This window comes from Colletotrichum phormii (genome assembly GCF_030913505.1).
Source record: "Colletotrichum phormii strain CBS 102054 chromosome Unknown BDP81scaffold_15, whole genome shotgun sequence".
Taxonomy (NCBI): Eukaryota; Fungi; Ascomycota; class Sordariomycetes; order Glomerellales; family Glomerellaceae; genus Colletotrichum; species Colletotrichum phormii.
The window spans coordinates 267169-293431 of record NW_026851457.1 but is presented as its reverse complement, the minus strand read 5'-3'; the positions used below and the strand labels follow the sequence as shown (position 1 = coordinate 293431).

Here is a 26263-nt window from a genome sequence, read left to right as displayed (position 1 = left end):
GGGCTACGGAGAGGGCGAAAAGTGCGAAAAACTCTAAGCCGGGGTTTGCGAACTTGCGTGAGTCGTGATCCTGGCACCACGCCTCCTATTTTCAGGTTCTTGCTCCGCCACGACTGGATGAATTGCAATTAACTCAATTCCAGCCCTTCGGTTCGCCGAGCGGGGAACGAAAAGACGATGAGCTAGGGGAGATGAAGGAAGTCAAATGACAATCGTGTATTTATTTACACGATTGTTCTCCGACAAGTTCTAGAATTCTTCTTTTTTTCTCCTCCACCCTCATCAATCGCTTCGCTTTTGGATTTCCCAAATTGCATCGTCTCTCACTCAGTCTCTCACTTGTTTGTCCCACACATTCTTTTTTTCTTCAACCAGTCACCATATTCTTTCTTTGTAGTTTCCACTCAAAACCAAGAAACAACCCGCCAAGATGCACTTCAACAACGCCCTCATGGCCGCCGTCGCCGTCGCCGGCTCCGTCTCCGGCCTCGCTGTCCGCCAGACCCCCATCTGGCAGACCCTCCCCGCAACCCCGGACCTCCCCACCCCCATCTCCACGGCCAAGACCGCCATCAACGGCATCCAGATGTGGTTCCAGGAGTACAACAAGGCGGCCGGCGGCGTCCCCATCGTCATGGACCACGGCGGCCTCGGCTACTCTGCCTACTTTGGCTCCGTCATCTCCCGCCTCGTGTCCGCGGGCCACTACGTCATCGCCGTCGACCGCCGCGGTCACGGCCGCACGACGTACAACAAGGACGACGTCTTCACGTACGACCAGATGGCGCTCGACATCCACGACCTCCTCGAGGGCGCCGGCGTGTCGTCGTACAACGTCGTTGGATGGTCTGATGGCAGTATCACCACCCTCGCGGCGCTGATCAACTCCGTCACGGCCAAGCCCATTAACAAGGCCTTCATTTTCGGCGCCTCGGCCAAGCCTGACCAGACCAACGCGACCTTCAGCGACACGGCCATCTTTTCTACTCTGGTTGCCCGCTGCAGAACCGAGTACGGCACCATCCAGCCCGGAGCCAACTTCACCGACTTCGCGACAAAGGTTGCCACGATGGAGGGCACCCTGCCCCAGTTCACCGACGCGCAGCTCAAGGGCATTGCTGGTGCCAAGGTCATGATTGCCGGCGCCGAGCACGAGGAGGCTGTCAACCGCGATGTTCCCGGTATCCTGAACAAGGCCATCCCCGGCAGCCAGGTTACTATCCTTACTGGTGTCAGCCACTTTGCGCCCATGCAGGACCCTGATCAGTTCACCAAGGCTGTCACCGACTTCTTCAAGGCATAAGGGAAGGACGTTGTTGGCATCTGCGGTTTGCTTGTTTGATTTTGCCTGTTTTATAGAGAGAAGGTCTCGGGACTCGGGAGGCATTTGTGTTGATGAAAAGCCCATCGGCGTAGCATTGATGAGATAGCTTGAATCCAACGACTGGAAGAACCTTTGCGGTCCCAAATACAGAACTAAATGTGACATGTTGGAGAGATCATAAACAAGAGGTTGAGATATGGGCGTAGTCTAAAACCTGGCATCGAAATCGCTTACTCATTCCAGTCCCAAGAAATTGCTTCCAGTCCCGAAACCAATCTGGCCCAATCGAGAACTTCGTTTATTTCTCCAAGAAGTCTGCTAAGCAGTGGCCTGAGCTAGCTGGCGAGTTCTTTCGTCGAAGCTCCCGAGATCTCTGAGGGCAAGAGATTGCCGAATGATTCGAAATACATGCCTCTCGCCGACGACCTCGCCCTGTGTCTCAGCTAGCCGAGCTGCCATTCGTAGAATTTTGGACATACGAGCATCTTGGGTTTCGAAGTCCGCGAGAATGTGGCAGAAGTCCCGGAGACGATTTCCAGACTCACTAAATGAACCAGGGAGCTCGTCAGATAAGTGCTGCCTCCATAACCTTTGGGTCTTGCTCTCTTCCATGTCATCGTCGCCTTGAACCCACCCATCCTCGCAGTTGGTGACTAAATCAACTGCCCCAAGCAAGGTGCTGTCCACATTTTTGATGTTCTCTGTCGTCAGGAAGATGACACCTGGGTAACGTAAGAAATAGCCCTGGAAGTAACCCAGGGTGTCATCGTTCAACCGCAGAGAGTCTGCTCTTTCAAGCAAAATGATTGTTCCCCACAGTGAAGCACACAATGTCTTGAAATGAAAATCTCGGAAGTTCGGTGTAAGCTGGACTCGGAAGATAGCTTTTTGAAGGTACTCCGCAATATCTTTCAGGCAGATTAGCGGTTGTTGATGTGAGAGTGAAGGTCTGGAGTAAAGCACTGACTAGTCGCAATTTTCCGAGTTGTGCTCTGTGGCCCATGAAACAATAGTACCAAGCCCGCAGCCCGTACGCCACGGCATAATCTTGGAAGCGCTCTCTTCTCGTCCAAGAAGGTATGCTCCTGTATCAAAGAACGAAATAAGCCAATATCGACGAAGCGGGGGAACAAGCGAACTGGTGTCCAATGAATATCCTGCAGATGAGAGATGATGACGCTGGCTTCGATATCCGAACTGAGAAGATATGCAGAAATGCGATTTCGACAAATAAGATAGAGTTCATCATTTTCCGAAGGGTCGCTTTGCTTGCCGTTAGCTTGGCCATCATCAAGAGGTAGTAGTACATCTGGGTGTCGGCTCGAAGTCTCATGATCCGAGATGAAACCTAGCGTGCGATCGGCAACCACAACTGTTGGAATATTGACGGCAGAAAAGGGTGGATTTGGAAGGTGGTCTGGGCCGTTGCAAACGGCCCTTCCACCTACTTACACCCAACGGAGGAATCGTGGGCTACGCCCACCAACTTCCTCCTTACACAGATATACGCAGTTCGATACCAAGATTATTGAGCTTCGTACCGGCCCACAGGCCCCTGCTGACGTGTATACCAACAACTCTTTCCTTCGCCTTCCTCTAGAGGCACTGTTAGTTTCTCAAAATTGAAGCCAGATGTCTGGTGAGAATTCCAGCAGTACACACCTGTCTTCGAATGGGACGCTGAAACAAGAAAAGTCTAAAACTTACCTGCAAGAAATTCCATGGTCTTTTTTCCTCGATTATGTCGTTTCTATAACGGACACCTATGGAAATTGGACCCTCATACTCTCACACTGTGAAGGGTTGAGAGCTGAGATGCAAGTAACGACGGCCGAGGTCGATAAACTTGGCCCGCAGGATCCCTCGCTCAGGCTCTTGTATCATATCTAGCGGAGTGAATCCAATTGTCTCTGATGTTAACGGTTTCAAATCAGTGAAGTATCTGATTTGTCGTTGGCTCGTAACAAGATAAGTGCCGGCTTGTGGTGCTTGCTGATGAACAATCTTCTCAACCAACAAGGAGATCCCGACAGCCTTGTTCAACTCACTGTACTCAAACTCAAGGTTCTTGACCTTGAGAAATTGCTCGTAAAGCCAGCTATTATCTGTTACACGCCGCTTTTCGTAAATGATCTGCCCAGGCTCAAATATTGTCCACAGGTAGTCGAATGAAGCCACTCCAGTCGCCCGTATCTGATCCTGAGCTTCCTCTGCTCTTGCGAAAGTAGATTTGGTGAATTCCAACACTGCTTCCAAGGAAGTGATAGTCCGAGAGTCGCTCTCCCCTTCCAGATGAGCGTTCTTCTCTAGTCTCCGCCCTGATCAGTGTCACTACCCTCATCGAGTCAGCTCAAGTCTCCAGGCCTAAGATTTTGTCGTTATTTCACGCGGACCTGGTCAACGTACCTCCAATCGTCGTTTGGGCGCCTAGAAAGAGAAGAATATGTAAACGTTCTTGACGCAGGTCTAGAAGCAGGTTTAGAAGAAGGGTTGGTTTTGGGCACTGGGCCGTGATGTGACTGCTTCAATGCGTCTTGGAATTTCTCAAAGTATGAGGAAGTTGCTGCAGAGTTCATTGTGCTTTTCTACGAAAGCTTCTGACTGTTGAGAATTGGACGTGGATGGGTAATCGCATACTCGTGGGCCATGAGCGATGAAGGATGGAGGTGTCGCAAAACTTTATTCCGTCAACAGACGACCTTGCCTCGTAATGCTCGTATGAGTTAGACATCTTAAGTTGATATCTGATCGGGACTCTGCATGCTGAGGTGGACAAAGTCGAGCAGGTGAGGGGCTTGCTGCACTTGTCACTGGTTCGCCTGATTTCTCATGTCAGCTGACAATCGGCCCTGCAAATTGCACATACCCATAGTTATTCAAACAAATGCCCCCCTGATCCTAACCGTCACAATTCCACCGTCCAAATCTAAGCCTACAAACATGTCCGGCTCTACATCGATCACCAGGCCCAAAGACGAAGCAAAGTATGGGGACCTTAGTAAAGGCCCGCAGTCTGGTATAGAACTTGAAGGCGATATGGATTGGTCTCGTGATGACGATATCACGTCACAAAAAAACGCGCTCATGGAAAAGATGAGACTACTTCGGATTCCGCGCGATGACCAGAGCGATCTAGCCTCCAACACACAGTACAGCCGAAACAGCAAAGCCAGACGCTCACTGAGACTTGGTAGTCTCTCCAGCTGCAACATCGACGACGATATCGAGGAAAAGCTATGGGACATGGAAGCTAATCGACTTCCCCATGGTTTAGAAAACAACGAGGGTTTCTTGGAGGCTACTTCTACTCCAATGATACCTGAAGAGATAACGGGCTTTGGCTTCGCCCAGCTTGAGTATTTGGCTGACCGGCTTCTTTGCATCCTTGCCATTTATGGTCTCCACGATCAGAACGCCCTTTCCAAGCTTGAGAGATCTCAGAGAATCGAGGGTACAAGCCAAGACATCGCCATCGTCTCGCATAGCTAAAGGCTTCTAGAGGATCTTTCAAGACAAGATCATCCTGGAAGCTGGTCTGATTCGATCCAAAAACACAAAGCATGCAAGCCAACCCTGGAAAACGCTGCCACTATGAGAGCTAGAACAGAACTTGATGTCTTGGATTCTGAGCTTCCAGCATTTTATGCTCTAATCGACTGCATTACGGTCATAGTGGCTCGAATTGTGTCCCTTGCGCCAGGCGAAACATCGATCTCCAGAATTGGGTCATCCTGGCATGCCATCACGCTGACTTTACTTGCGAAGATGTCGGCTAAGATGAAGGTCTTGGGTCACAACTTGCCGGGATATATAGTAGCGGCTCTACGTGACACGAATAACTTGCGGAATCCCCTGGACCCTCGAGACGGCAGGGGACGCCATACATACAGAACCAGATCCAGGAGCAGGTCACGCAGCGTATCTGTGTCTTCCATCGACTCTGTGTCTGACCCCGATTTCGACCAAGTTGAGATAACAGCTCTTCCTGCTTTGCATGCAACGATCAGGCCAGAAGTCTTACAATTGCAGACCGATAGATACAAATCTAACATGTCAGAGGTATCGGCACTACTATTCCAGCTCTTCTGGCGTATATTGACCGACTTACGGACTCGAAATGCTAGTGGCCACCGATTGGACGATTTCGATATTTCAGCCGTGGTTTATTCCACCGAGGCAGGAGGTGCTTCCGCCATCATATATCAAGACAGACAGGCTCAAATCACAGGCTCCTCGAGTCATGTGGCAGTAAGCATGAGTCAAGCTGCTTTGAGTGTGCTTCTGAAGACTACGGCGTCCATCACTGAGCCTTGTACCACTGGCAATGTTGAAAGTGAACGGCATCCCTCGACTGCAAATACTGGACCTCGACTCAGAATTGCGGTGCCGGCTTTCTCAAACAAAAGCAACGTCGACTATTCAATCTCATCCATGAACGAACTCGTCAGAATCATGGTTCCTCTTTCATGCATGGATCCAATCATGTCAGACTTTGTCTTCCAGGCATGTGTTGCAGTCGGTGAGCTTGGTAGGGTAGCGAAGATCCAAAGGGCAGCACGTGGCTACTCTGCTAAGGTCAGTTTGCGACACGTCAGAGAGTTTGGAGAAGTCTTCCCTTCTTCGAATCGATATCAAGGCAGATCTCTGTCTCAGTCCTTCTTCTTTGAAGAGAAAAGGCTAAGCCCCGACCCTCTTCCACATCGGAGGACGTTCCAGCCCTGGTCATCGATTCCTGCGCATGTAACTGAGTCGTCCAACCATGTTATATCAGCCTACCGAGGAAGCAAAGCGGCCTGTTGGTTTGCGTGTACCACAGGTTAGTCACACAGGTATTCCTGGTATCGCGATCGGTAGCAATATCGTTGGGTTAATCTGGTGTTCTTGTTGTTGTTATTGTTGTTAAGGAGAGTATCTAAACGCGAAGGCTCGTGATATGGAAGGAGGGAGCTGAGGTGTGTCACGTGCCGAAGACACTTGATATAGCTCGGCTCCGTGTATACCTAGCGATTGCCGTTTGTTCCCACACGGCCATTTCACAAGGGTGGGCGATAGAGGAATCTGCCATCACGATCAGATGTTTGCGCTACAGTCTTTCAATTATGGCTGGCTGCTCATTTTTGGTTTTTGGTGGGCTGCTGTCTGGGTTTCTCGTCGGCGAGGGTATTGCAGGCGTCGATCCATTTAACCTGACAATGTTCTCTTGGATCATTGCCGGGTTTATCGTGCTGGTCTCGAAGAGCATTCGTGTTAGGGAATGGCCTTGACGTGACTTTCTTCTCGGGAGGGTTACTTGCCGAAGCGTGAGTGAGATTGTAAGTGTGACTGGTCTAGATGCTCAGGAAATACTCGTGTTCCTGTTGTCATCGGAAGTGCGGACGCCACTGAGGAGTCGCGGGCCTTTCAACAGTGCTTTCACATTTATCGGCGATGGGGACAGTTTCTCGATCGACGTACAGCCCACTTTGGCTACATTGGTGTCTAGCGGAATGTTGCTCGTCGAGGTTACGACCGGTGATGGTCCTGCATTGGTGTGTGTAGATTTGCGCCCTGAGGCAAACCATCGGTTCCATAACACAGAGCGGCATAGTCTCCCGCAACAACTTCTCCACCACCAAGATCAAGCGGTATGGAGTCTTGTTTGCACAAATCCTCCGAGATCAAACGACCCCGAGGCCGAAATACAATTGCAGATGAGAGAGATCCGGTGGGAGAGGGTGATAGGGATCTACAATAACAGAGATCGTTTGATCAGATGAGAATGTAGTCATCAAATTGAGTGACAGGAAGTCTCAACGTTTGTCGGGAATTGAGATGGAGACAGCGATTTGCCCAAGTACACAGACCTTTGACTATTTTTTTTTTTGATGGATACATGTACTTGCAAAGCCGTGCAGTTGTTCCATGGTCTTAACATAGCCAAAACTGTCTAGAGTTTTGCATATCCTGTCTTAGGATGGAATGCAAAATACTAAGTAATTATTCTTCACGGTGCGGTTGTTTGCCTCGCTATGGAATATGGCCTAATTTGACAAGATGATTTAACCTCGAAAGAAACAGAGACGGACAGCAAGAATAAATGGGCTTTTTGCCATGGGAAAATCGACTAACTATAACCGTACTTTTCCTGACACAATCTCATTCAGTGGGAAAATGTCCGGGTTCGCATCTCTGGTCGCCATGGAGCTCCGTGTTCTTTTTTGCCATTCCCACCAGAACCAACCTCCTGCAAAGAGGAAAGTGACGACCATTAATGGGATGGTGACTTGGAGGAATCTTTCAAAGGCAACTCCAGAAAACTTGACTCCATCTTGATACTTCACAACGTCTGTGCTGAAAAAGGTCTAAAGTGTTTGTCAGCATCGCCAGAGGTTTGCAACTTGGAGATTCTTGATTTCTTACACTGGAGAAGGTTGCTGGAAGGTAGAACAAAGTGACTACTGTGACGATACGCATGGCAATCGCTTCCATTGCACTGCGATCGGCTTGGTCGTACATACTTGCTGTGAGCTTCGACGCAGCCAGAGCAGTCTGTGCCTGCAGGTGTTGAATGAGCTAAGAAGGCAAGACATTAGTCAGTGAAAACATATGGGGTGCCATGTGCGTCTTGAACATACAATTGTCTTTCTATCTGCCACAATTTTCACCAAGACTTTGGCTCTGGAGATTTGCATTTGAGTATCATATATGATCTCGTCGAGTTGAAATGCGAAGTCGTTGACAGCTTGCTTACAAGCTCGGAGTTCACAACTCGGGAAATTCTGATCTTCAATAAGCTCCTTGTAGAACTTCCTCAAAAGAGTTAGGATGTCGGCATTCGATCCCATTACCATGATGGTTTCATTGGTTTTGTCTTCCCACTCTTGGACTCTCCCCAGGGACTCAGAATCAAGGGTATCCAAGTTAGACTTTTGTATGGCAATGATATCGAGTGTCTGGGATGCTCTGATTAAACTTAATTCGCAATTTGGATGTTGTTGGCACAAGCTCACCAGATTGTCAATGATTTCTTCGAGTGACTGCACATTCCATCTCCATTCTGATGTTGCCCACCTCGCCAGAGCAAGATGTATCTCTAGAGATGACAACAGTGACTGCTCCACCGTTCCGAACTTGGAAGAGTGTTCCCGACTCTCATGGAAAAGCTCCTGGATACGGCCTTTGACCACTGCATGCGGATCCCCGAATATCCAGTTCTGGACCCCGGATCCGACGTCAAACTGATGATGAACAGCTGCTTGCCTGATTTTCCAGACCTTGTCAACCTGTTTTCCAGGTTGCTCAGACTTGAGCCCTACTGTCTTCAAGTTGTAACAAATCTGGAATCTCCTTCCGCTTCGGCCCATGTCTGGAATACATGTCCCCGGGACGGGATTTATGAGAGCCTTTTCTGTCCTAAAACCACTGAAGCGAAGGTTTTTGTCTTCACCGTGTGGGGATCCATAGACGTAGAGAAAGTCCAGGAATTGCGGCATGACTTGGTAAAATGTCAGGAGACGCTTCAGCATCGTGGATTGCGCCTCCAGAGGTGCTAGAGCGTTCTCCGCAACGAGGAATCTGAGCATCAGTGGATTAGTCTTAAATTTTGTAGCCAATATGCGGAAGGCTTACACAAATCGGCATTTTACATCCATCTGAAATGCCAAGACTCTGGAAGACTCAGTGTGTCTCTGTGGGTCTGAATTGACCACATTAAGATCGCTAAGAAACTCTTTCAGGTGATCATCGCTCAGTACGTTTTCTTTGCTGACTTTTCCAGCTAGAGTTATGTCACGAACTGGAATCTTGGCCTTTTCATTGCTGACGAAGAGGCTTTGATCTCTGTTCTTGAGCCTCTTTCTTTGGTCTGACAGGCTAGATTGTCCATAAGAGCTAGCTGACACATGGTTGAGCGGGTAGCTGTCTGATGCAAGATATGATCTTTCGAATTCAGGAGGTAGCTGAGTTGGAGTCGGCATGGTGGATGCAGGTCGACTAATTCGATAGATTGCTTTCCCAGATTAAAAAGTATCAAAAGGAGTTTTGACAAACATGTGTGCCCCTGAACCATCAAAGGCGCGGTAGATGACGAGTTTTTAGGATGTCTGATTTAGGCCGAAATGACAACATGAATTGAAGACATCGAGAAAACGAATTCAGGCGGCAAAAGCCTAGCAGCGTCAGCCCCCCTGGGCTTTCTGCAAGGCATCGTTCGCTGTCGCCTATCACATCAATTGAGACAAGGTGTATGGACTGCGTCCTTTGCCAAGTCGTTCCACAGAGGCAGGCTCCGGTCAGCTAAGCAGGTAAAACGCCACGCCCGATTATTCTCGGTAAGTAAAACTTGGTCAAATGACTTTGCGGCGGAATTCACATGCAGTTTGAGTGAAAGTCTCAAATGGCCAATAAAACTCCAGAACCAGCCCCCCCCTCAATGTTAAGCACCATTATCTGAGGTGGGCGATGAGGGGCTGGTGAGGAAGGTCGCCGGTATCTTACGCCGGCCTTTACACGTGGAGACTATGAAAAAGCGGCAACGGTGACAATTATAGATAGGGCTGTTCAAGAAGAATCACGACTTTCACTTTTGCCACGCTACAAAACCGAGATTTCTCTAAAAGTTTATACTAAGTTGACCTATTCATTCGAGTCCCATTAATCTTCATCTGTTATCTGTTCTTCGGGATCTGGAGTGTGTATCTCCCGCTGCTCCTGCCTCGTGATATCATCTGGATTCCTGTCTCTAATTTTATCAATGGCGTCCTTGTCTTGCTACTTGAGGTTAGAATGCCATGCGATGAAGCTTGCCCTCATGGCGTGCTACCAGGGACTATTACTCGACGAACCTTTGTGAGGCGACGCGGTGCATAGAAAAAGTAGGTGTCATTGAGATGCTACATCTCAGGTTAGAAGATCTCCAGGTTTTTTTTGTACTGTAATAGACGAACCTGTTTCTCACTGAAGCCTCTACCCATGGCGCTGACATTGTCGTTCTCGAAGTGCTTGAGTAGCCACTCTTGCAGTCTATCCCATCTCAAGTTGTATGAGCTAACATGCTCTGTGACCCAGTCGCTGGGAGGTTTCGGCATTGTTTGAGATCTTTGGAGCTTCTGGGAGTTTGCCGAAGTTGCGCTGCCTTGTTGGGTGTTTGCATCGTTGGTATTTGTCCGCGATGGGCTCCAGGTTGAGGTGAACTTTTTGTTCAAGGCTGGAAACATATTCAGCCTCTTCGAATTTCAGATAAGTTACTTTAACAGGTAGTCTCCAAGCAGTGGATGAGAAGCGATGTTGGTGTGAATGAGGGCGCAGGGAAATTTTGCTATCTGTGTTGCGATCTTCGAGGAGGCGAAGGGTGACTGGCCCCCGAGGCTTTCTCTCAGAACAAGTGAGACCGTGATGAAAGCCCTGTAGAAACTGCAGGGTAAACTCCCGAGGACTCGGTGATACTTAAATGGAAACGTGGCGGGATGCCTCGTAGGCAGCGAGGTCTGATGGCTCAGCAAGGCGTCTGAAAGGCACGGTGCGCGAACAAGCATAAAGTAGGCTGCCCTTGTCAGGTAGGCGACATTTGTTCGCTGACTAATGGTATCATTGAGTGGTTGAGTAGGTAAAGTAGTCGAACCAAGGCTTTACAGGTGCTGTTCGACGAGCAATATGTTATTGTTTAGTTTTGGGAGCTGATCATACCGTCATACCCCAAGGACATGGAGAATGCGTCCAATGGCCTCGTTTACAGTGTGTAAACGCGCAAACCCATAGCATATATGATGGCCTGGGTGTTCGATTGATAGAACCCAGGCATCTCAGGTCGCAGGTTTGTACCTCTGTCTCCGGTATGAATATTGCGTGGGGTGCTTTAGTTTTACGCGGTGGGTAAATCGGAGAGGGCTCCCAGCAGTGTGTGCCACTTCTGATCTGGTTCATTCAATCCAAGGTAGTTTAGTCGTGCCAGAGCCTTGTCATAAACAACGTAAGACACTCGCCCCCCCTCTTGAAGCCATATTACCGGCCAGGTTATGGATGGTCGCACCCCTTCGTAGAAAAGCAAGGGCTTACCCCTCACTTCTTGCATGGACATGTCACAAGTAGGTATGTCACGATTGCCAGGGAAAAGATCGAGCAAGATGAGATTCGTCCTGGTGGGTTTTCCTTATCAACATAGATTTTGCTACGTTTCTGTTGGTATCCCTATCACAGGGAAGTTGGTTCGAACCGTAGGGTCCTGGGGGTGACGAAGTATCAATATCTCTGTATTGATTGATTCTGCGTAAGGAGTAGAAGGGAGATTCTAACCGGAGGTTGGGTGGGTAGTCGAGGTCTAAGTGTACCCCCTCAAGGTGGCCCATGCTCTGCCCCTACTCGCGGCCGAATTGGACTTCCAATCCGACAGTTTCGACTGACAAGCCAAAAAGCGAAGGTTCTTAGGCAGGTAGTTTACGTTCCCCCAAGAGTCGCCATGAGTTCCTCGATATAAAGACGGCTTGTCGTTGTTCGAACCATTCCTTGAAGTAATAGACGTAAATTGTTGGAAGAGAATCAGCGACCCCCCGTTCTTGATGCAGGTCAGCCGCCCATCAGCCGCACTTTCTGGGGGTTGGGCGAAGCCCATCACCTGTAGTAGGGAACTACAGCTCCTCCCAATATTGTTTATTGGCTCGCTCTTCTGTTGGTTTCCTCCTCGCCCGCTCCATTTCATCCAGTGTCCTCGCACTTGTCCCGCCTGTCTGCTTGCCTGCTTGCGCTGCTTTAGCCTGCGGCCTCCCCGCTCGTCTTCGCTTCCAACATCAACTCCGTACTCGGGCCCAACGAAGCAATCACCAGAAACCCCCACCAACGTCTTCAAGATCGCATTGAATTTATCTGTGCGATAGTTACCACATATTGTTATACGTGTGCCAGAGACAACCCCCCTACTTGATCTGCCCTGGCCAGGCGGCAGAAACGATGTCTCACACCATGAGCAACGCCACGCAATTCGACTACAGTGCCGAGTTCAATACCGCCTTCAATGAGTTCAAGACCATTCGCGCTGAAGAGAGTAGGGTCTCGAAATGCGGTGGAGAATTCATCATTGTTGAAAATGTTACCCGTCGACTCGAGAATAGGTCACAGACATGCCATCGCAGGTTCAAGAACGATCTCGACAGGCTATGCCAGACTCATTGGCTGCGTCATAATTCCATGCAACCGCCAACGATGCAACTGGAAGCTCTGAAGGGTTATCGCTGTATTTTCTATATACTGATTGAAATCGGTGCTCCATCGAAAATCGACGTGTTTCGCGAAAATGGTCTCAGCGACAACAAATTGCCGATCGATATGGCAACGCTGAAAACTAAGATACGAGCGCGAGATTTCGAAACATATTTCGATATTTTCTTCAAGGCTCAATTAGCCTGGTGCCCAGTGCAGTTCGAACTTGGTATGAGAGAGAAGTACTTCGACAGAATCATGCCCGTTCTGGAGAAAACTGAGATCAAGCCTCATCGAGACGGTCGTGGACCACGCAAGAACACTGCGTCATTATATTCGATCGAGGTTCCCGAAGAGATGGTTGGCCCAACGTTACAACGAAAGATGGCGTCAGCAAGGTTCAAGCGCCAAGGGGATCCTTCCCAAGGATACGTAAGTTGAGTCCTGCTGCCTGAGTTGGCGACGGTGTTCATATAGTGGCATTTATTCAAGGATCTGACATCACAATAAACAGCGATATAGATTTGCCCTAAAACAGTTCGAGTTCGAGAAAATTAGTCATTTCCGAAACGAGGCCAACATGTTTCAACATCTCAGGGACAAAGACGGAATGGTCCAATACCTTGGGTGGTACCAGGGACTTGAGACCGACGGCGAAGGGAAACGGCGAGAGTACCATAACATCGTTCTGGAGCTCGGAGATTCTGATCTATACACTGCTATTCGCAAGTTGGAACCTCCTGTGTCTCCAAAGGAGATCTTGAGTTTCTGGCAGGCAATGTTTGGCATTTCCGAGGCGCTCGCGTCTATCTATAAGCTCCAGTTTGGTGGCGTGGTCTACAACACGTGAGTCCACTTAAGATTCCTGGAACAGTTTTGGAACTGTGGTATCATGCTGACACTTATGATAGTTGGCATGCAGATATCAAACCTGAAAACATACTTCGAGTTGACAACAGATTCAAGTTGGCGGACCCTGGAGAGGCCTACATTCAATTGTCTAATGCAGATAATCGTCGACAAGTGGCCAGAGTGACCGGAGGCACAAGAACCTATGGTCAGTACTACTAATAGGTGTGGCGGCCATGGATATTCCTTACTCACATTTCTGCCGTAGGTGCCCCAGAAAAGGCTGCATATCTGGATGGGAAAAGTGCGCAAGAGCCTTCTGTCACGCAAACAAGTGATGTCTGGTCACTTGGCTGTGTGTTTTCTATCGCAGCAACCTATGTCGTATTAGGACCCCAAGGGGTTTTGATCTATGACAGAGTTCGAAGAGCTGGCCTACTCGAGAAGACCGGGGAGACAAGCGACACCTTCCACAACAACGGCGCCGTTCTTTCTGAAGTAATAGAGTGGCACGAATACCTTCGAGCAGTGGCACGAAAGACAGACATGTACACGGCTGATGTACTAAACATGGTCGATCAAAACATGTTGGTCGCAGCCCCTGATAAAAGATTCACGGCCAGTCAAGTGCGGGATTGGTTCAAAGGACGATTGGAACGGTCTCCAATTGCAATTGAGGAGGTTCCAAACAGAATTGAAAACCTCCTTCAAGCCATTGAGCTCCAAATAGAGCTCGAGTACGAACAACACTCTGGAATCAAGCGACATGACACAATTATCGTACCAAATCGGCCGGCATCGAGGAACGCTCAAGTTTCAACGGAACCTGACTTCAAGAGCCAGAAAGAACTTCTCGACCAAGGCATTCGGCCAACAGCTCATAGACCAGCCAGAGGCAACTCGCCGAACCCACCAACTTTGGCCCTGGTTATGCCTTCTGACCAGGCCACTTCAACGCAGAAATATTCCGATTACCGTTACAATCAAGATTACGCGTCGGAGCGCTTCGGAGGTCATCACTCGCGAATACAATCGCCACTAGGAAATACCATAGTTCAAGTACCACCTCCCCGGACTGCTGTAACAATGTGGGAAGTGATGGAAGTTCTCGAAGAGCATGGCCATGGGCGACGTCTCACTAGCTTTTTAGGGAAAAAGAAACGGGTTTCCGTCAGAGGTAAGGCAGCGTGGAAAACGGATAGCCTGACCGAACATCTTGATGAACGACTGGAGACGGAGTTTCGAAAGAGGGACATCGTAAGTAGACTCGGTCACTTGTCTACTTGTTGCACTAAGATGTGATATGAGATTGACAATCCTTAGGTCTACCTTGTTGATAACGGCACCTCCATGAAACCGCACTGGAAACATGCAAAGTTTATCTTGGAAGGGCTGGTTTGGCGGTCTCTGGGCTATGATGAAAACGGAATGGAACTTTGCTTCACCGATCCAGACACTCCTCCTGCAGCATTCATCAAAGAGTCAAGGAAACAAGATGTCAGCACATTTTCAGAAGCGATGAAGCTAGCCAAGCCATCGTCGGACGACAAAAAGACAATGATTGTCCCGGAACTAGCACGAATCATCAACGACTACACAAAAGCGATGCTTTCTAAGCGACACCCCAAGAAGAAGACTATAATTGTTCTGACTGATGGTGTTTGGAGCGGCATGAACATACGAAATACACTGGATGAACATCTCAGGGCCGTGTTCCAACTTTTGCGAGACCTTCACAAAGATCTTCCGGTCCGCAACAACCTTCACAGTCAGGCCCAGGAAGACATTGGAACAATTCGCCCAATTACTATCCAGTTCGTGCGATTTGGGACCGACAAAGAGGGATACGAGAGGCTCAGGCATCTTGATGATGACATGACCAACTACGGATGCCCGTAAGTAATTTTCTCGTCCGGCCTTACTTACTGGAAGTTGATAGTACTGACAAAAACTGCATACAGTGACCTCATCGATACCGAACCGGCCGACGGAGATGTTTACAAGATGTTCCTGGGGAGTCTATGCGACGATATCGATCGCCAGCAGACCATGTTAGAGCCCGCTCGTACGATGGTGACCAGCCCCAGCTCCATCAGCGGGAGCATGCCCGCAGGACCGTTGAGTCGTGAGCCGACGCAAGAGAGAGAACATTCATTTCACAGAGATTGCAGGGTTCAAGAAGCCTCTCCGCTCTCCCTGGACCCTCAGGAGTTGTCGACTTCACACTACGATACCCACTCGACCCAAGGTCAAGTACTTCCGCTTCGCTTACCTCCCCCCCGGCACGGAACGGTACCCGTGCCTTTGAGGTCCGAAAATTACCCCCAGCAACAACCACCTATGACTGCAGTGCCGTGGGGGTTACCTACAGAGTCTGGTCATGACCAGAATTCAACGCATCCTCGCGGGGAAGCCCCTTATGTATATCGTCATTATTTTAATCCGAGTTGAGCCTCTTTAAAGTGTGGTCTTTTCTCTTATGTTTCCATCATTCCCTTTGAACCCCTGCACTCAAGGGACACGGACTTGGCTTATCGAGAGCAGTTGTAAGGTTCCTCTTGTTCCCAAATCACATGGCTCTCGGGCATCTATCAGTTCAGTAATTTTATACCCAGACATTTCGGGAGATATTCTTTAATTGGGCGTTCATGCCTTTGTTTTGCTTGAGTTCGTCGGGGCTTCAACTAGGTGCACTCTTGAATCGTGGCGAAATAGGGTTGAAAAAGGGCAGGTGAAAGACGGCTTTGGTGGGCTTTTGTTTGAAGCTCTGGCGTTGGATTCTGGTAGCTCATTAGTTAATTAATGTTAATAGCTGTACCCAAACAGGATTCATGCGAGGCTGGATTGATCGATGTAAAACAATATCTTTCTTAAATATCATCCTGGTTGACCGTTGAAGATGTTGAAAATGTCAGGACGTACCCCATCAGCAGGCCCATTTAAGCGGGAGAGGGGCAGAGCGGCAGGTGGGTCGAGCGGTGTGAACAGAATGCGCAGGACCCCTAGATTCTTATCGCTCTTTCTGCAATTCCTTATCGAAGATACGCTAGGCTTAGGTGAGAGTAGTTTCGTCAGGTCCCTGTTTGTTCCAGGAAATTTTCCCTTTTGACATCACTCACTCTTCACCACGGCATTTTAGAATCTTCGCCGTTTGAGGACAGAAACCAGAGCAATCTCCATATTTCGACATCATGGATCGCAGAGGCAGAGGCTCCAACCAGAAGCGCGGTCCTAGACGTGACCGCCGCGATGCGCCGTACAACGAGTCCCCTAGATTGGGCCAGCCCGCCCCGGCGCCGGTAGCATCAGCAACAGCAGCCGCCCAGTCGACGGCGCCGCCTCTCACCGAGCCCGTTCCCCAGGACACACCGAGATTCGCCGATATGGTTGGCGTTGACCAGTCTCTAGTCCAGGCCATCACTCAAGACCTCAAGTTTGACCACATGATGCCCGTCCAGGCCGCTACCCTAGGCGAGCTCCTCCCTCCCAAGCGTGGCGATTGCCTCGTACAGGCGAAGACAGGTACGGGCAAGACGATTGCCTTCCTCCTCCCCGCCATCCAGACCCTCATCACGAACAACCGCGGTCGCGGCGCCGGCATCTCTCTACTCGTCATCTCCCCTACCCGCGAGCTCGCCATGCAGATTGCCAAGGAGGCCGAGGCTCTCCTCCAGCGTTTGAAGCAATATCGCGTATGCATCGCCATCGGAGGCACGAACAAGGACCGCGAGGAGAAGCAGATCCTCAACGGCTGCGATATCCTCATCGCCACCCCCGGCCGTCTGATCGATCACATGTCGAACGAGTACATCAAGGATGCCTTCCGCCACCTCGACACCCTCGTCCTCGACGAAGCCGATCGCCTCCTCGACATGGGCTTCATGCCCGCTCTCAAGGACATTGTCCGTGCCCTTCCCGACAAGACAAAGACCAACCGCCAGGGCATGCTCTTCTCTGCCACTATCGCCTCCCACGTCGAGCAGGTCGCCGGCCTCGTCCTCTCCCAGGGCTACAAGTTCATTTCCACCATTCCGGCCGGCGAGGCAAACACCCACGAGCGCGTGCCCCAGCACCTCATCAAAGTGCCCACCTTCGCCGCTGTTGCCCCCGCCATGGTCGGTGCCATCAGCGAGGAGGCAGCCCATGTTGGCCCGGATACTTTCAAGGCCATCATCTTCGCCCCGACGGCTGCGCTTGCCGACTTCTATGGCGACGTTCTCACCAACGTGCCCGGCATGCCCCCCACCGCCGTCCTACACTCCCGCATCTCCCAGAGCAAGCGTACAAAGACGACAAACGACTACCGTGACTCCAAGTCTGGTATACTCGTCGCCACGGACGTTATTGCCCGTGGCATGGATTTCCCCGGCGTCACCTCCGTCTTCCAGGTCGGCATTCCCGCCGACAAGGAGTCCTACATCCACCGTCTGGGCCGTACCGCTCGCGCAGGTGCAGAGGGTCGCGGCATCTTTATCGTTGCCGAGGTCGAGGGCTTCTTCCCGCAGTGGACCCTCAAGGAGATCACCTTCCAAACCCGCCCTGCCGACCTTTCGTCTGCTGAGGCAGTGTACGAGATTGCGGAGCAGCGCATTGATGAGGCGCAGAAGGCAAAGATTTATCAGGCTTGGCTTGGTTACTACAAGAACTGGATGAAGCCGCTCAAGTGGGACAAGGACCAGCTCGTCGCCGAGGGCAACACTTTTGCCCGTGATGCGCTCGCTTGCCCTGAGACGCCCGCGATCCAGAAGAGCACTATCGGCAAGATGGGTCTCCGCGGAACCAGAGGTCTGGTTGTCATTCCCGACGCGCCCAAGAGCCGGCACGGACACCGCGGAGGCGGTGGCGGTGGTGGTGAGGGCCGCCCCGGTGGCTCCGGCGGTGGTGGAGGTGGAGGTGGTGGCCGCGGTGGTGGCCGCGGCGGTGGAAGACGTGGTGGACGTTTCTAGATTCTTAGATCCTTTTTTCTGGGGAGGCAGATCATGAGCTTGTTTACAGCAGCACTACATATCTTTTGATACCCTCATACAACTGTCTACGACGGGGAAATACGGGGATTCGTATACCTGGGATACACACATACATCTTGAGGCATTGGTGGCCGGCGTTTTCGGAATAGACGATGGGTTTTCGGTATTAGATGTCAGGAGGAAAAGTTTACTAGGCATAAATGACGCCTGGACACGACAAAAACATAGAGATACAAAAGACAGAATGAGAGTGAGAGAGCCCTAGAGACGCTCTCGTCCTACTTCCCACACATTTGATCATGACCTTCATTCACTCTAGTGACCTCCTTACGTGACCACGGCTTACACGAACCACTCGACAGATTCTCATCCCCTCGGTCGCTCAATTCGATACACCATACACCTAACATCATCCCGTCCATGCGCAGACGTGACCGTCTCCCACGCAAACTCAAACCCGCACCTTCGTAGCACCATTTCACTGCCCACGTTTCCATCATGGACATGCGCCTCCAATACATCCCCAAGTTCTTCCTCTCCATGCCATACTCTCTGGGCCTCCTTCTCCGGCGATGACGACGGACTCCGTCTGCCGTCGGGCCCGTTGGCACCACCGCCGGAGATCTTTCTGCCAGCCCAGTATGCCCCTAAAAACGCCCGCAACACCTCCGTGGCGTAACCCCTTCCCCAAGATTCTCGTTGGAAAATGTAGAATATCTGCGGCGGGCTCGTGATGCCGATGAACCCAATCACTTTTGCCTTGACCACCTCGTCATTCCTGTCAATATCGCACTCGCTATCGTTGTCGTTGCTGTCAATTCGTTCCTCTATCGTGCAATTCCTTGTCACGGCAAATGAGAACCCGCCCTCCTTCATCATGAGTCGCACCCTCTCGATACTCCGTCGACTCTCCTCCGCCACAATCACAGTTTCGACGCCAGGCCTATACGATTAATTGCATTAATATTAGATCAGATCAGATCAGATCATTCCAGACCAGATCAAACGATCTAGAAGCAATATAGAAGCAACAGTAATGACCCGAAAGTCTAAATCTTGGGATACAGTGGGATGAGATGAAATTGGAGGGGGGATACAATTGAAGAAAAGGATGTATGTAATAGCACATACATGTACCGCATAACCTCAACATCCAACCTCATCCGATGAATCGCATGTAAATCACCCGCCTCCACGGGCCGCAGCCGTAACCGCGCCGTCGCGATGCAGACATTATGCTGAAGCGAGAGCGAGGCTAGGATACCTGCCGCCGCCGACGCCGTCATCATCAAAATTAAAATCAAATATACCCCTCCCCACCTCGTCTCTGGCACCTTGTAACTTGAAATGTGGACAATCTTATTATCCCATAGGGAAATTGACGTGCCAAGCTTTCGATGATGGCTGCATGCGCACAGGTAGGGCACGGGGTGGGAGGACGCTACTATGTAAGTTGTAAGAAGCATTTCCTGGTCCTCTCCTCCCCCCAAAAAAGCAAAGCCCTCCGAAACTGTGCAACTGTGCAACTAGGGTCAGATCGGCAATTATTGCCCTCGTGACGAGCGTAAAGCTTATCTACAGACTATCCGTATTCATGCTTGGGAGATCTTGACAAGGTTTCGCATCCTTCGAGAAGAAGAACAAGAGTCAAGAGTCAGGAGACTACGCCGTAACACTGCTGCAAGTGTCCTGCAAGTCCTGCAACCGAGCCCGAGCTTTGTACCTTTGCCCGCTCGCAGGTTGCCGCAGCCCCCTCCAATCTGCTGCCGAACATCCGGGGCCACGACGGCCGGCACTTCTCCACACTCGCGGAGGCATCCTTCTTTGGACAGCGGGTTGTGGGACTGCCCGGAGAGGCACACGCAGGTCAACGGGTCAATGAGTGAGTCAAGACGCCAGAGGATGATTACAGAGTTATATTGGGGAGACTTTTCATCCAGTGTCGCCTCCAGAGGTATATACATGTACGCGTAGAATGCCGCCGAGTCCGAACCCCGCCAAATGGTCACTAGACACCCAGGTCAGCTACGACACGCCATCCAGCGTGCAAACGGTAGCTAGCTTTGATAACCTGCATTGCCCGATAAACCTTGGCCGACGTAAATCCCTAGTTCCGATTGTGCAAATGCTCCAATTCACGCCCGTCCAGTCCTACTTCCTTTTCCTATCCAATAGTGTTGAAGTATGAGTACATCCGGCCAACTCTGGCCTTGAACATCTACCTGTCCGTCCAACGTCAAACATTGAACAACGTGGCAACAGGCTTATCATGTCCCTAACCACAGACCTACTCTGCCGCCATTTGGGTATCCACCGTTCTTGTCCTCCGGTCTCCGTCCGTCATAACCGCCATTATCCCCTTGATGTTGTTGCTGTTGATGTTGTTGCTGTTGATGTTGCTGCTGCTGCCGCGGGTCCGTGCCAGGATTCTCCCCACCGACGGGACCCCCGACGGGACCGCCAGTACCGGTAGCCATCCGGTCATGCATCAACATGCCGTTGCCCATATCGGGGTAGCCTTGACCCCCTTCACGTTGATTTGAATACGGTCCAGGATTATGCTCTGGGTATTCTCGCGGCCCCGTCCCGCCGCTACTAGGACTCCAGGCTGTATCATATACGGGCATGCCCATCGCTGCCATATCGGAGGTGTTGCTTCGAGTCAGGCCTAGCGGGCTCATGAGGTCGACACTGCTCGCGTCCATGTCGACTCCACCCATCCCTCCCGTCAAGCGGTCGGATCCGAGGTCGATTCCCAATCCCATACTTGGTATAGTAGAAGGATGGTGCATAGAGTTACCGCCGAGGTCTAGCCTTTGTTGTTGTTGCTGTTGCTGCTGATGGTTGTTGTTATTGTTCTCCTCGTTGTCGTCGAACACTTCACCCACAACGCTCCCTCTTTGTTGTCCGACTTGTCCCCAGCCTTGCTCCATCATGTGGTGCGCCTGACCCGCGGCAATCATCGCCGCGGCGGCTGAACTCATGCCAGACATGGCGGGGCTGAGTTGTGTTCGCATACTTCCTGGGTTCTCGCCGGCAGCGGTGAGCAGCTTCTCAGCAAACTGTTTCCGGGAGTTATCGCTCGCACTCAGCGTACGCACAAAGAACTCGATCGGATCCAGACTCGCCCCCTTTCGACCACTGCCCAGGACACCCATATCGCCTGACGTAAAGTCCATCGCCGTCGAGAAGCCAACACTTTCGCATGCCCCCAGGACATTAACGCACCATGTTCCGATTTCGAAAATCTTCTCCATGATACCCATCCCGTGAACCTCGACAGCTTTGCTGGGCAAGCTTGACAGAATCGAGGCTGTGTCACGTGCGACCGTCAGAGGGAACGAGAAACACATGCTGTTCCCACCACCGACACCGCTGCCCGATGACACCCCACCTCCCGAGTCGGCCGGGTTAGTCCAACTTAAAAGACCTTGTCTCATCGACGACTGCCACACAATTAGTCGAAGCCATTGTTGTGTGATAAGCAAGTCGGCTTTCTGAATGTCTGTCGGCTCTGGCGCCCCGGCATCTCGCGAGGCTGACGTTGAACCAAAAGAACCCATCAGCTGTCCATGAGGCTGGGTTGGTGGTGATGAGCGCCCATGTGGGCGGAGGAACGCGGGAGGGAGGGAGAGAAGGTTTTGCAGAGCCAAAAACGTTGTTGCGCTGACGCGGGGATCAGACCCCTCATTCCAAGCCGTCACGAACGATTCGTCCAGAGGGGTGTACGATGAAACGAGCTGCAGAAAACCGGCATGAATATCAGGGCCTTCGTAGGGATGCCGTGTTGTTGGTAGCGATGGTGTTCTCTTGAACGTAATCGGCTTATTGCGGAGAATCGCAAAAGACCTATGTAGCACAGGATGCGTTAGTATCTCGGATGTGGCAGCCACGTTCACGTTTGAATCGCCCAGCGGCCGCTTGTTACGAACCTTTCTGTTACGAAGAGAATCCAGAAAACCCTCTGCCGGCATAGCGTTTCCTCGCGACTCAGCCCGTAGTATGTTGAATCGTCCTGGAGTCCTAGATCCTGTGCGTTGGTCAACGCCTCCCGGAGGTAGTACCACGATTTGCGCGATTGGTTGATCTCAAAGAAGGATGTGCTCAGGTAAAAGGACGAAATCACGGCGGACAGGGACAAATCCTCGAGGAAGTCGTACGTCTGCCTCGTTGAAATGGTTTCGTCTAGGAAGAAGCGACCGACAACTTCCCAAGACGTAGGTCCAGGAGCACCGATGCTTTTACCAGACATGTGCATCGACGTTAAGGCGCACAGGGCGTAGATCAGGTTCTTCTCGCTCGGCGTCATGGGTCGGTTGATCGTTTCGCGGACGGTCGGCATGTAGACGAGGGGCATGATGGGGTAAATGTGCTCGTAGTATAGCTCGACCAGCTGGGGGATCATGTGGAAATAGCTCCTCGTTCTCGGTCGTAGTTCATCGCTCGAAAAGATGCCTCTGGGCTCCGGTACGTTGCTGTGTCCTGGGTTCGAGGTGACGGCGGCCCAAAAGCTCGGCGGGGTCGATGCTGCGGACGCGTTGGACGAATGTTGAGATGTCGCTTCGCCAAGGTCGCTACCGCTCATCCCAATGTCGACGCTGTCTAGGTTCAGCGGCGGGCATGCTGCTGATAATCGACGCCGCACATACTCTGTAGGACTCTCGAGCGCAGTTTCTGCATTGAAAGGTTTCTGGACTTTTGAATGCTGCTTTCCTTGGGACGACTCCCTGGCGCGCAACTCATTTATGACCCGTCCATGGCCACGCTTCGGTCCTCTCTTCTTGGGGACATGTTCGCGCTTGCAGGTGAGTGAAGCGTGCACGCATTGCTCACAAGGGAACTTGCCATCGCAACGGATTCCTACAGCGAGTTAGTTTTCATAAGCTCCATCGTATGAGAAACGAGAAGAATGAAAGACGTGGCAAGAGACGTGAGTTGCGGACATGAAATGAACAGTTCTCGGTGATGAATATGAAGATGGTGATGACGTGCAGCAAAGCAACGTCAGCAGCAGCGGCAGCAGTAGCTAAGGCGGGATGGTACCATGAAGCCGACAGATGGACTGTCCGGGCGGCAGACTGCTGGGAAGAGGGAGAATCGCACGAAAGTTCATGAATGCGAGGGCCGGCAGGAGGATGCAAATTGAGATACGACGATAATAATAACGTGAGAGAAGTGGAACAGCATACTTCTCCTTCGACAGTGATCGCATACAGTCCTCTTTGGCGGCGCTGACTGTTGTTGGTGGTGGTGCTGCTGGCTCTTGGTAGTGGCGGCGGTGGTGGTCGCGCCTGGTGACTCGGCCTTCACTTCTGCAGAGCTCGCTCTGCTCGCAGCATTTCTCGCGGTATCTGTGTCGTCCATCACTCAAAACATGACGCAATAAGAATAAGGGAACAGTCGAGAGAAGGGAGAAGGCAGAGACAGGCTCAGGACTCTTGTCACAGGGGTGACGGCCGTTAAAGAGTTTGAGCGAGAGATTTCGCGGTGGAGTGATGATTAGTCGCAGTCCAGCAGAAAAGCAGTGCAGTGCAGAAGCAGACCTGTCGTGGAGCAACAAGCCTCGACTCGGACAGTGCTGCAGCCCAGCCTCCCCCCGGTCAAAAAGCCAGTTCCAGTCCACTCTCGGCCGCCTCAGCCGCCTCAGCCCCTCACCGGCAAGGGAAGGGGAAGGGGAAGGAAGCTAAGGTAAGGTAGGGTCGGTAAGGTGTGGCCTGGCTGTGAGGTGAAGTACGTAGGGTACGGAGGAAGGTAGGTATGTATGTACGGATAGCGTAGCGTAAGTAGCGTCTCTCGTCAGTCCTCGCCTCATCAGTCGAGGTGTCGGTAGCTGGCTGGTGGATGGCGTCGGGGGGTTGTCTTGTTGGTTGTCGCTAGCGCATGAAGGTTTGTTGGTTGCTGCTCTCAGCTTCTCACTCCGTGTCCGATGTCTGCTCGATGACCGTCGGGATCGGCTGTCGGTCTTGTCCTGTCCTGTCCAGTTTCTGTCCAGTCTTGTCTCGTCTCGTCTGGACGTCCAGTGTCTGTCTGTCTTCCTGTCTCGTCTTCCGTTGCGCGTACGGCGTGCGGTGCGGCGTGCGGTGCGGCGTGCAGCTTGCGGCTTGCCTGTGCAAATGCGGGGAAAAAAGAAACGACAGTTCGAGGCGAATGAGAAGCGGAGAGAGAAGGGGGGGGAAAGGATGAGGGGCGGCCACGAGCAAAAGGAGGGTTGCTGCCGTTTCTGTATCCGTACTGAGAGGTATGAGGTATACTGTGTAGGTAAGTAGCAGTAATAGCAGTAGAGCTGAGGTAAAGGTCGTGTGAGGTGGTCGTCTTGTGAGTCAGCTGATGATGAAAAGAAGTTGAGAAGAAAGATCGATCTGACGATGACCATGGACCAAATCGAGGGATGACCTTGGAGATGTGCGGGGGAAAAGGGTTCAAGACCAATCAACTTCGGATGAGCTGCACAACGGAACGGCAACGGCTCAAAATAAGGCAAATGGCCAGAAGAAACGAGGGAACAAATAAGTCGTCCTAGACGTTCGAGTCCGTGTTGCCCCCTTGGTAGCCCTTCTCTCGTTTGGGGCTTCAGCTGAGCTTTCTTCAGTCCCAAGTTTGCCAGGGACCTGCAGCTATTTTGGATCAAGATGATTTGCGGCGCTATTCCGGCCCCTCTGCGAACGGAGCCATTTGTCTGGCTCCTGGAGACGTGCCCGGCATCCGCCCGCTCATGCCAAGCTCCATCAAAATCCTCCACTGAGTACCGCCGAGCGGAGCTAACCGCAGGCACCATCCCCGCCGTTATGGACCACATGTGCGAGCTTTGTTCGTGACCGCCAGCCAGGGAGCCCCGGGGCAACCGCGTCGTGGGCTCAGTCTGCGTTGACTCCAGCGTCAGGGACTCAAGCTTGACTCGAGCTCCAGAGATCCAAGATGCTTAATTCTTTCCTCGGGTGCCCAAACTCTGCTTGCCATGCCACGTTTCGACCTCGTTCCGGGAACCAGTCCCCGAGACCTTTGAATCACTTCATGGTCCAGATACGTCTGCATGTCTGGGACTTTGTTATGGTCTGGTCTGGGGTTGCCGCATCATGCCGCTTCGTTGGAATGTACGTGGCCATCGATAGAGAGCCTCGGGGTCCGCAACCAAAAGCGCGCGTTCGCGTTGCATCAGATGTCGAGTCCTCGAGTCGAATGCGGAACTTCCCAGGCTTCCTGATCATCACTGTATACCTTGCGTGTACAGCGACTGATGCAATTTGCGCGGTTGAGGCGGTTTGTAGACGATATAGGGTCGTCGATCTATCCCCGTCTATTACGACTCAATGCCTGTTGGTTTGCAGCTGTCAAAACCTTGTACGTGCTCAAATGAGGGGTTTCTGGGGTCCTGAACATTCCAGAACGATCCGATTCAGGGAAATTGCTCTGATGCCGGCGGCATCCATATCAACGGCCCCTGACATGATGCGGAGGTGGCTCATCGAACTGTAAAGACATGGCAGGGATCGCCCAGCTCGAATGTCAATCAGTCTTGGACGACAGTGGTGTCAAAAGTTTGGTATCATAGCGTTGCAAAGAAGTTGGGGTCTATTTCGAAACCAATATCGAGTCCCGGAGTCCCCGATTGATGGGTGCTGTAAGAGCAATATCGATAACGGGTTCACGGTTAGCTGCGGTTGACCGGGAGCGTTGTAGAGAGCGGCGCGCGCGGACCTCATCCGCCCTGCGAGGCAAAGCATTGACTTGATGATTCTGTCGACAAGTATAGTACTGGCCGCTGTTACGTGCTCCCAGCAAGGCCGAGAAGATCAGTGGTGTCGATGATGGACTCGGCGATGGCCTTGGCGTTTCTCCTCCAGCGGCGCCGAGAAAGTTGAGCGAACAATAGTGGATACCGGACTCGGGAGGAATCTCCTGAACGGTCTTGACCTAAGGTGATGGTCAAAACCCAACATGAGGAACCGGCATGCGG

At 51.5% G+C, this 26263-nt stretch overlaps 10 protein-coding genes across 10 annotated transcripts; 4 read left to right on the top strand and 6 right to left on the bottom strand.

Annotated features, from left to right (window-relative positions):
* Window positions 1-430: 430 nt before the first annotated feature.
* BDP81DRAFT_396271 (Alpha/Beta hydrolase protein) lies at window positions 431-1303 on the top strand (the record flags this gene model as incomplete). Its single annotated transcript, XM_060588164.1, has 1 exon — window positions 431-1303. The coding sequence occupies one exon, from the start codon at window positions 431-433 to the stop codon at window positions 1301-1303; it is 873 nt and encodes a 290-aa protein (XP_060442890.1).
* A 1809-nt stretch (window positions 1304-3112) lies between these two features.
* BDP81DRAFT_473214 (uncharacterized protein) lies at window positions 3113-4194 on the bottom strand (the record flags this gene model as incomplete). Its single annotated transcript, XM_060594648.1, has 3 exons — window positions 3113-3570; window positions 3731-3751; window positions 4191-4194. The coding sequence occupies 3 exons, from the start codon at window positions 4192-4194 to the stop codon at window positions 3113-3115; spliced, it is 483 nt and encodes a 160-aa protein (XP_060442889.1).
* A 70-nt stretch (window positions 4195-4264) lies between these two features.
* On the top strand, window positions 4265-4813 carry BDP81DRAFT_396270 (uncharacterized protein; the record flags this gene model as incomplete). The annotated part of the gene is made up of 1 exon (XM_060588163.1): window positions 4265-4813. One exon carries the CDS (start codon window positions 4265-4267, stop codon window positions 4811-4813), a length of 549 nt encoding a protein of 182 aa, XP_060442888.1.
* A 2618-nt stretch (window positions 4814-7431) lies between these two features.
* On the bottom strand, window positions 7432-8829 carry BDP81DRAFT_325021 (uncharacterized protein; the record flags this gene model as incomplete). Its single annotated transcript, XM_060584942.1, has 4 exons — window positions 7432-7665; window positions 7724-7876; window positions 7939-8256; window positions 8314-8829. The coding sequence occupies 4 exons, from the start codon at window positions 8827-8829 to the stop codon at window positions 7432-7434; spliced, it is 1221 nt and encodes a 406-aa protein (XP_060442887.1).
* A 1126-nt stretch (window positions 8830-9955) lies between these two features.
* Window positions 9956-10389, bottom strand: BDP81DRAFT_396268 (uncharacterized protein; the record flags this gene model as incomplete). The annotated part of the gene is made up of 3 exons (XM_060588162.1): window positions 9956-10072; window positions 10147-10194; window positions 10249-10389. 3 exons carry the CDS (start codon window positions 10387-10389, stop codon window positions 9956-9958), a joined length of 306 nt encoding a protein of 101 aa, XP_060442886.1.
* A 1643-nt stretch (window positions 10390-12032) lies between these two features.
* BDP81DRAFT_473213 (uncharacterized protein) lies at window positions 12033-16162 on the top strand. The gene is made up of 6 exons (XM_060594647.1): window positions 12033-12925; window positions 13008-13339; window positions 13405-13550; window positions 13611-14599; window positions 14666-15237; window positions 15304-16162. Exons 1-6 carry the CDS (start codon window positions 12245-12247, stop codon window positions 15791-15793), a joined length of 3210 nt encoding a protein of 1069 aa, XP_060442885.1. The 5' UTR covers window positions 12033-12244; the 3' UTR covers window positions 15794-16162.
* A 246-nt stretch (window positions 16163-16408) lies between these two features.
* On the top strand, window positions 16409-18288 carry BDP81DRAFT_378490 (DEAD/DEAH box helicase; the record flags this gene model as incomplete). The annotated part of the gene is made up of 1 exon (XM_060586796.1): window positions 16409-18288. Exon 1 carries the CDS (start codon window positions 16534-16536, stop codon window positions 18286-18288), a length of 1755 nt encoding a protein of 584 aa, XP_060442884.1. The 5' UTR covers window positions 16409-16533.
* BDP81DRAFT_432508 (GNAT domain-containing protein) lies at window positions 18210-19738 on the bottom strand. The gene is made up of 2 exons (XM_060590790.1): window positions 19441-19738; window positions 18210-19252 (listed from the first exon to the last, which is right to left on the bottom strand). Exons 1-2 carry the CDS (start codon window positions 19596-19598, stop codon window positions 18676-18678), a joined length of 735 nt encoding a protein of 244 aa, XP_060442883.1. The 5' UTR covers window positions 19599-19738; the 3' UTR covers window positions 18210-18675.
* A 798-nt stretch (window positions 19739-20536) lies between these two features.
* On the bottom strand, window positions 20537-23832 carry BDP81DRAFT_56547 (fungal-specific transcription factor domain-containing protein). Its single transcript, XM_060595994.1, has 4 exons — window positions 23499-23832; window positions 22959-23169; window positions 22242-22907; window positions 20537-22158 (listed from the first exon to the last, which is right to left on the bottom strand). The coding sequence occupies exons 1-4, from the start codon at window positions 23671-23673 to the stop codon at window positions 20577-20579; spliced, it is 2634 nt and encodes an 877-aa protein (XP_060442882.1). The 5' UTR covers window positions 23674-23832; the 3' UTR covers window positions 20537-20576.
* BDP81DRAFT_56504 (uncharacterized protein) lies at window positions 23754-25209 on the bottom strand. Its single transcript, XM_060595993.1, has one exon. It carries the CDS (start codon window positions 25103-25105, stop codon window positions 23993-23995), a length of 1113 nt encoding a protein of 370 aa, XP_060442881.1. The 5' UTR covers window positions 25106-25209; the 3' UTR covers window positions 23754-23992.
* Between the last annotated feature and the right edge of the window lie 1054 nt (window positions 25210-26263).